The following is a 9,978-nucleotide window of genomic DNA, read 5'->3' on the forward strand; positions in this document are numbered from 1 at the left end:
ACGTGTCAGTTAGCCACTAACATGCCCCCGAGAAGTCATTAACCCGGAGAGATAGTCATGAAAACGCATTGCCATGCATCAGTATCTCACGCACCTTACGCACACTATAGCCACTGCATAAATAAATAAACCGTACTCACCACTGTCTCCGCGACCTTCCAGTTTCTAGGGACTCCTGATCCTGGATATCGGCTCCAGCCCTGGTCTTCTTACATCCCACCCAGCCACCTAATCACACCCAGTCAGTCAAGATCCTGAAGCTCTCTTCCCGGTCAACTACACTCTCAGAATAAAAATCTAGACAATCGCAAGCCACACAACGAACACTTTTAATGATGCGAAATTTTTTAATCGCATTGGTCACAAAAAATCCAAAACAGTGCAAATAAAAGAAACTTAACTCTACGTCTTACCCAGCTTTTCCTCCCTGATCAATACCTTGGAGAATTCCGTATCAACAACTATTCATCGATCGCCTACCGTTGATGAACGGTTCCTGATTGGCTAATCATGCACTAGCGCCCTCTTTTATTCATTTAGTCGTCTATTAACTCTCATCGTCTCATTACTGGCATCATTATTTGACCGGTGAATCGTACCAGCGCCTTCACCGGCCTGGTCCTCACGTTTCAAACCATTCCATCCCCTCAAGAGTGGAGACACTATCCCGAGCAACCTACCCGCCACCGACCAATAAGCCACACCTCTCGGCACCGCTCATCAAACACGTGCGCACGACTCATAGCTTGAGTCACCTGAGAGGCAATACCCAAGCGCGCCGAGCACACATACAGACACGTGCACATAAAGCTAAGGGATTTACTACAGCCAGACACCTGCGTACGTGTGCTCGACGCTTCGACTCCGTTGCAAAATCTTAACTGATTCTTTATTTTACAGTAAAAATATTGCTTTTATTATATTATCATAACCCAAATTTATAAGAATCAACTACAATAACAGTGAAACATAATTTTGCATGCTTTACTCTACACACAGATTGAATATTTGTATGCAATAAATATTCTACAGTCTAATAATAGTTGACATGATCAGCAAAGAATGCTTTTTTTCTAGAAAAATACGTGTTTGTGTAAAATATTAATAAAGTAATTGTTACGGTTTATTTATGATGAATACATTGTTATCTTGTAACACTTTGAGAAAGAAAGTTTTAAAATGCATGCATTTACATACTACAAAAAAAAGCTTACTGGATTTTTCGATAAGCATGATGTTAATTGCTTTTTGTTCATAACTAACTATTCCCAAATTTTATTGCCACGAAAGTAAGAAAATTAATAATAAACAAACTGTATATTTTCTTTCAGAACCAAAATTAATTACGAATTCCGTTCATTTCTATAACTTTTTTGTATTTGTACACTTGCAGTCGTATCCGTACTGAAAAAATACTGCTCACTGAGAAAAGTTGTGTCAAAAAAAGTATTGTAACTTTACTAAAAATTACTACATTTTTTAAGAAAGCCAAGGTACTCACCTGATAACGCAAATTATTACGTTCACAGTAATTTTTATTATGTTTCGAATAATTACTGTTATGCAGAAGCCCTACAAAAATAATTACACAGCTTAGTAAAAATTTCTATGTTTAACATCGTAAAATTGTGATAGTATAATTTTTACTATAAAACACAGTAAATTTTATAGCAATCATTTTAAAACGCATCACATTCTAAAGTAGAATTTTCTATGTGACATAGTAAAATTTCTAATTCCACTGCATTGCTATTCAGTATTAGGAATATGCCTGTACCATGTGACATCGCGATATGTATGTTCATGGTAAGTAGAGGAAAAGTAGTATAGGCTTTATGGGAGAAATTAAGTTTTTATTTTTTTTCATGGTGGAAAAGGTGTTGAAGACAAAAGGTTTCCAGAGTACATATTTTTAATATTGTAAGAGTTAATTTCTTTTTTTTTTTATATGATGAAATCGTTTATTAAGGCCGAAAACATTTTTTTACAGGTACGAAGTACATTTAACCTAACATCAGGCATGTTCCCAATAGTAAAAATTACTATGTTCAAAAGTAATTTTATACGACGTTTTCGTCGATTGAGTGACATGGTAGATCACTTATAGATATACACGCCTATTGAGTTTCAAATTTGAGGTTATACTAATGTAATGTAACGTACGTAATGTAAACATTATGAGAAACATATTTTTTTATTTATGAGGGTTAAATATTAATGCGTATAAATAATTTTGAATCGACTAATCATCCGTGGTCAACAGTGGTCTACATCAGAAAACCCCTTGATTTTTCAACTTAGTTGTGTGTGTTACAAACAGTACGTTTGCACATGTACTTTATAAATGCTAAAGCGGACATAGAATACCTTGATCTAGTGGTTACGGAGCTTGATTCAGAAGCCGTAGGACGGAGGTTCAATTCCTGGTCAGAGCAAATCTTTTTAAAATTAAAAATACTCTTAAAATGCATCTATGTATACATATACGGAGAGCCATTTTAGGTAAATTTTTACCCTGATTCTAGGTCAATCCGACGATGGAGTAAATTTTATCCTGTTTCAACTATAACGTTTACCCTGAGTCACGGTTAAGAATTATCGAATAGTAAAATTTATAGTCAGTCCTCACAATTTGTACAGCAGAGCTTTGTAATTTTTATCCTCAGTTAGGGTGAAAATTATCAACACTCTCTCTATAGCAGCACTGCGGCGCGCTGGCAGAGAAAAAGTAAGACCAGCTGTCTGCTTTGACCATGTTATGGCCGGACTTGTTCAGAGTTTGGTCTTAACTGTTTTATTTAAGTGTCATTCGTGGGGTTCTTAGATTTCAGCTCGTGAGCTTTATTTGTTCTATTTTTGTATTAAATAATAATCTTTATTTAAATAGTATGGGTAATTAATGTATTTCTTTATTAAAGCAATTTAATAATAATAATTTGTTCTTTTAAATATAATTTAATCGGGTCACTATAACAAAGTTCAACGTAAATTTTATTACTGATATTTTACTTACATCTATCACTGACTATGTTTACTGCTGCTTCAGAGTTTCCTAATGCTTCGTCCTGTAACTGTCAATATTTCCTTAACTTACACGAACGAGTTCATGGTCAGCAGGATGTTGCGACTTCTGCTTCCTCTGCTATTGCCGGAATCACTTTCGGCGAGCCTCCTTTGCTGTACGTCACTCCTTAGCGTAGTCCGATACTTTTGATGTTCTCGATACGCACTTGAGTTGCCTCAGCCAACACGTTATGCCTTACGTGTATAAGGTACTCACGAGTCGCGAGAGTCAAGAGTTGACTAAAACTTTAGAGGACAGGTGACAGAAGTGAAGAGAGCACTTTTTCCTCTTGATGGTACGTTTTTATAGCATCAGAGCGAGTAAAAGAGGCCTTTGGTTGAATTAGGTCAACCAATCAGCGATTTTCTTGCAGACTGCGTTGACAGTTGCATGATGATGTTACATGTTACGATTTTACATATTAGAAAATAACAATACAACAGTACCAATCGCATTTGCTGACAAGTGCGATTGAGTTTTTGAGTCAGTGATGATGAAAGCTCGTATCAGCAATATAAGAACGCCAAATACAAGTTCAGTTGTGACAGTAAGTTTAGAATTTCGAAATTAATCCTTCTGAGGATTTTACAATTAATTTTGAATATAATGAAATATGTGTGAATTACAAATTTTTAATTAGTATACATTATCAGAACTAAACAATTAATGAGCAAGTAACTATTCATTCATACATACATGCATTTTTACAATGAGGCTGGCCGTATTCTATGTCAGCATATTATGAAGCATTCACCTTAAAGCTAATACACACACGCGCGCACATAAACGACATACAAGCTCCTCTTGTCATATCAGCTTGCTTTATATTCACAATACGTTTTATCTTAATTTTTATGGACGGATAGTTTTTAGTTATAATATAATTAGTATCAACTCAGGATGTAACATCCACATCACCTACTGTCCGTGAATACGATCGATACGCTATCCGTTCTTTTGTGATTATAAATCAGAACTTCCTCTTAACGTAAAAAAACTTGCTCGTAAACGAGTCTCCTGCGCGGCTAAGTTTGGAGATAACTGGGCTCTGGCCTTAATAAAATTGCTATTGCGACAGCTTCATGCCCTTTGTGTCAAGGAAAGTACAGCCAGCTTGATACGGTGTACCCTTGTGATTGTATTCTCCAACCTCGACTTCATGAGTACATGAACACCATTCGGCCCGAACGCATTCGATACCGTGTCGATCGTGTTCACGGACAGTAGGTTATGTGTTCAAAGCAGACATATGGTCTTACTTCTCCTCTGGAAGCGCACCACGGCGCTGCTATAAAGAGAGTGAGGGGAATGTTTACCCTAATTGAGGATAAAAATTACAAAGTTCTGCTATGAAAATTATAAAGACTGACTATAAATTTTACTATTTCCTGAATTTTTACCTTGATTCAGGGTAAAAATTATGATTGACACGGAATAAAATTTACTCCATCGTTGGATTGTCCCCGAATTCTCCTGACAATCTGGATAAAAATTTACCTAAAGTGGCTCTCCGTGTATATAACCTTAAGGAGGTTCGATACATATCATGGACAATGGTTGAGAGCTCTAATTTAGTTTTTGATTCATTCTATGTGTTACTAAAAATAAACGTCCATTTTTTGAGCGATCTCAGCTATACAGTCATTAAAATATTTCAAAATCAAAAATGAACAACTTAACACGGGCTGTTATGGGAAAATTTTGTGACCTAAAAATAGCATACATTAGTTACGATTAAAAAACCGAAAAAAATATATTTTGATACTTCAAATACTGTGGAATCATATGATCCTCAGATTTTTATTTGTATCCATACTAAATAAAGAAAAAATCATGATTTCAACATAAAAATAAAAAATTTGGTTAGGTTTATAATACCAATGCATGTAATGCCATATACGAATAAACTGTATTAATACGTAATTACGTTCTGTCAGTAATGACGTGAGCTTCCCATAACTGTGACCCGGCTTCAAAACCCCGCTAAAAGATTGTATCGAACCTCCTTAAAGGGAAAAAAACATCTATATAAATATCTATATCTTAATATTCTGTTAGTTACATGTTCCCTGCGTATAAATAATATGAGCATACACTTTTCTCTATCTTAAATATAAAAATTATTTAAGAACAAAGTAGAAATCACTATACTGAATAACAAATTTAAATGTCAATTGCTTTTACTATGTAATATAGTAATTTCTTAATATGGCTAGTATATGTCAGCTTCTCTAAAACATACAGTAATTTTTATTATACTTATAATACATTATCTAAAACCACTGCTTTCAGTGCACGGAGAAAAGATAAGATGTCCCGAAAATTGGTTTTGATACAAATTTACGTTTGTTGAAATCATTTACTTAGTTTGTTGATTAAAAAAAAAAAAAATTAAATGTGACTAACGTATTTTATTTATCATCACAATTACTCTTGTAAATTTTGTATTACCAACAGTTATTGCTCACGTTATTTCTAACTTATAAAACGGTCATTGAATACATACACATTCACAAAACTCATTACAAATATACATTTCACCTTATCAAATTATGTAAAAATTCGGGGCAATAAATTTACGAATAAACAAATTTTCTCATTCCTGACGGAAAAAACTGCCACCTTGACGTTAATTGGCTTCCACTGAGTGATTCCATAGTAATGAAATTCAGTTTCACAATCAGCGTAGATCTTTATTTACATAATTTAAATTGTTCAAGATTTTTCAAAAACGTTCATTACTGGAATTAGTAAAGATGAGACAAACCGCAATATATACATTAAAGCTCCTCTTCAACGTCCTCAATTATTAATTATCACTCTTGATTTGCCTAAATAATAAATATTATACATACATATACATAATACGTGCATCTGTGAGTACAATAACTGTTAGTCATATAATTACTATTGAGGCAAATCAAGTGTGGTAATAAACAATGGACTTCCAGGAGGAGCTTTAATTCGACAAGTCAGTCGTTTTACCAACTACAACGACGCAAATGGTAACAGTTTCAGTTGTCTGTAACACATGACAACTATTTCCTATAGCACCGACCCACATGGTGTGGACATTTTTTGCTGTACCTCCCTCGACGTTAACGCCATCTGTCTCATAGCGTATGTAACTAAATGTATAGGTCTCAGGGTCTCAGACGTTGGAAACAAGAGAAGGCTTAACTTTATCTTAGACCAAGAGCTGAGGCCGAAGGGTAGTCAAAATTTTAACCAGCCACCACTTTTACCAGAGTTGGGGAACTTTATGGTTCGTGGATATCCGAAATATTTCGATCATATTTCATTGTGGTAAAGAGTTATGTGGGAATTATAGTTGTGCCATATGATCTTTTTGATTAATCAGCCGCAACTTACACTAATGGATAGAAAATAAAAAGTTGTTCTGTGAAAGTGCCATTTGCGGCAAGATTAGAATGCATCTTGTACCGGAAAATCGACCTCCAGAAACATAGATATTGTATTCGTATCTATAATCTTATCTACAATACATCATGTAGTGTCTTAAATGAGTATTATAGATAATATCAGTTAGGGGATCTATTTTTATTAAGGTCGATTTTCTTGTACAAGATGCATTCTAATCTTGCCGCAAATGGCACTTTCATAAAACAACTTTTTATTTTCTATTTATTAGTGTAAGTTGCGGCTGATTAATAAAAAAAGATCATGTGGCACAACTATAATTACCACATAACTCTTTACCACAATTAAATATGACCGAAATATTTCGGATCCCCACGAATCATCAGGGTTTCTCAATTCTGGTCAAAGTGGCGGCTGGTTAAAGTTTTCACCACCCTTGGGTCTCAGCTCTTGGTCTATCTGGTCTTTTGTACATAATAGACTAAGATCTGGGGTCAAGTCGGTGGGTAAATTGCGAAATCACCGCTAATTTGTTAAATATTGGGAAAACTCATGATTCGTGGAGATCCGAAGTATTTTTGCAATATCTTTTATTGATAACGAGGTAGGTTGTTTTGAAAAAAGTCCCAGGGTGTCAAACGGCAAAATAGTCACCACCTGGTCCGATGATGAAGGATAAAAAGTTGTCAAAAAAAGTGACATTGGCGGCAAAATTAGACTTATAGTACTAGCCAAAAACTGACCGCCAAGCTAGGGCGCACCCTGTACCGACGTCAAAACAATCGCCACTTTACTCAACGTTTTTTACAATTATATATATGCTCATATGGATAATAATAATACGCTCATAATAACAGTGGCGGCAATTTTTGGCATATATAGGGAGGTTCAATCACCTTTTTTGAGTTAATCAGTGGGTGTGATAAGCGTTCCACATTAATAAAATAGCACTCCTATAAAAATTTGCCGCCACTCTGTTTTCAAGCACATATTATTGTAAAAAAACGTTTGGTGAAATGGCAGCTGTTTCAGCGTCGGTACAGGGGGTGCCCTAGCTTGGCGATCAATTTTCGGCTAGTACTGTAAGTCTAATTTTGCTGCTAATCGTCAATGACACTTTTTTATGACAATTTTTTTCCCTCTATCCATTGGATCAGGTGGCGGCTATTTTACCGTTTGACATCCAGGGACTTTTTTCAAAACAACCCAACTCATTATCAATAATAGATATCGCCAAAATACTTCGGATCTCTACGAATCACGAATTTTCCCATTATTTGAAAAATTGGCGGCGATTTCACAATTTATCTACTTACTTGACCCCAGTGTTCTAAGGGATGTATTCCATGTATCCTCTATAGTTGCGTACTTTACATAACAGTTTTCTGGAAAACTTTTCTTAATTTCGCGTACGTGAAAAGGTGGTGAAGTTCCCGATCCCAAATCCAAATAGGAGATTTGCGTACGCGATGTTCATGTTTTTAGCTGGCTAGTCACGGTCTATATATGTTTGAAATTTACAAAATTACAATTGCATATCAAATTACCTTGATCCCTTCCGGAGGTATAAATCCACCAAACCTTGCAGGCAAGTCTTTAAAATCTTGCTCAACCCTGTGACTGTCCTTTGCTGAGAATACCAATACATCCGCATTAACATAACTAGTGCAGGTAACTGCCAACACAAACCCCACTTGAATTGACGAACGCAAAAGATGATGAATCATTTTTGCCGTTGCTTACAAATATCTTTAACAATCTACAAACAGTTGGCTTGTGAATTTGGTAGGTATAACTTTCCACAGCAAGTAATACATCACGATATCCAATTTTTTAAGGCTGTGATAGTAGATATAAATCCTAGAAATCAAAGCCAATAATTTTTTCTAATATTACATGACGTTACATTTAAATTAGGCTACTAAGGATGTTAGCTATGTTTCAAAAATATTTGGTTTCACTTTTGTTTTAAAACTAGTATTTACTGTAAAATATTATTTTTTAAGAAGAAGTCAAGTCAATTTGTTTGTATTGAAAGTACTTAGTATTAAAATAATTAAAAACTAAATATATATTCACTCGATTCTTCGATTAAGTAATTGAATGAAAATCTAGACCTTTCCAAAGTATAAATTTATCCATACAAATATTTACTTGAAAACTTTTGTGAGTGTGATACTTTTGACTTTCACATTATATGTAATTAGCTTTCATCATATTATTGATGTGAAAATAAATAGTTTAGCTAACGCTCTTGACTAATATTTTATAAAAAATTCAATATTAAGAGATAAGCTATGAACGTAGTTGCTTCTCTATAAGGCAGAGAAAGACTAGAATAGTAAAATTAAGAGATAAATATAGTTGTTTCTCCATAAGGAAGAAAAAAGGTTGAATAGTTAAATTAAGTCTCAAACACTTTTATCTTTCGGGAGCAATGGAATTTTAGTGTATTTGCTTACTGCAGTACATAATAATAAAAAATTTCCATAATTTAGTAATTAAATACGGACATGGTAACAACGAAACATTGTAGCCATATGCAATTGTCAGTAGAACAATGGCAATGATATACAAGTTCATACGTTTGTGTGTCAGTCAACGAGATTTTGAAGAAAATCTAAGGTAACCTTGGTTTTTCCAAGTACACTTTCTATTAAAACACTGATACACTCAACTACATAATTAAAAACTTTATTATCGTATGTCACAGGCAGCTAAGTAGCACAACCAGATATCCGATACATCACATTATTGCAGCATGTGCATGTGCAGCCATACAAGAAAACTGAAGGTTGAACGCATACTGTTACTGTACTACGGCACACGTATTTGTCACATAATATAGTAAACCAAGAGATGAGACCAGATGGTGGTCAAAATCTCAACCAGCCACCACTCTCACCAAAGTTGAAATACTTCATGATTTGTAGAGATCTAAAATAGTTTTGTCATATTTCATTCTGGTAAAGAGTTTTGTTAGTATTTAAAAAGTGCCATATAATTTTTTTTTTAAAACCAGCCGCAATTTTAATTGATACATAAAATCTAAAACTTTTATCAAGTAATATTATTTGCGGCAAGATTAGAATGCATGTTGTACCCAAAAATCGACCTTCAAAAAAATAAAACCTACCTGATGTTATCCATCACGACCATCACACTCATCTAAGGTAATGGCACGATTCCGATTTCTATGGCGCCGCGATCTAAGTGTGGTTTCTTATGTATGTTGATGCCAGGAATACAGAAAAAATAATTTAAAAATTCCTACTTACCTCCTTTTGGAGATATCGAACTCAAAGGTCGAAAAAATCATATTTTGTATACATGCGATATTATGGTTATTTCTTGCTTATTTGATAGTGGTAAATATGAAAAAACTGATTAAAACAATTCTGCTTGCTTTTTTTTCGAGAGGTTGCGTCTCGATTTTCGAAAAATACATTTTAAATACATTTTCTTTTAATACAAAAACGCTTAATAAATGCTTATTATAGATTGATTTGAAAACGATGAAATTTATATTAATT

The 9,978-nt window shown here is 34.2% G+C and overlaps 1 protein-coding gene across 4 annotated transcripts in view; it reads right to left on the reverse strand.

Moving 5' to 3' along the window:
• The window catches only part of LOC106642392 (E3 ubiquitin-protein ligase RNF13), a 241,283-nt gene extending 232,100 nt beyond the window's left edge, over positions 1-9,183 (reverse strand). For 2 of the 4 annotated variants that reach the window (XM_089597552.1, XM_014357166.2), the window contains exons 1-2: positions 8,959-9,183; positions 7,993-8,305 (exon numbers count right to left, since the gene is read on the reverse strand). In XM_089597552.1, coding sequence (XP_089453678.1) covers positions 7,993-8,172 — 180 coding nt within the window. In that variant the 5' untranslated portion in view covers positions 8,173-8,305; positions 8,959-9,183. Of the gene's footprint in view, positions 1-7,992; positions 8,306-8,599; positions 8,629-8,958 lie in introns of those variants that run through there. The other 2 variants (XM_014357167.2, XM_014357168.2) reach the window with 2 other exon arrangements.
• Positions 9,184-9,978: the final 795 nt, after the last annotated feature.

This window comes from Copidosoma floridanum, unplaced genomic scaffold (assembly GCF_036245765.1).
Source record: "Copidosoma floridanum isolate Cflo_tuat_1 unplaced genomic scaffold, Cflo_Japanese_pri ptg000033l, whole genome shotgun sequence".
Classification (NCBI taxonomy): domain Eukaryota; kingdom Metazoa; phylum Arthropoda; class Insecta; order Hymenoptera; family Encyrtidae; genus Copidosoma; species Copidosoma floridanum.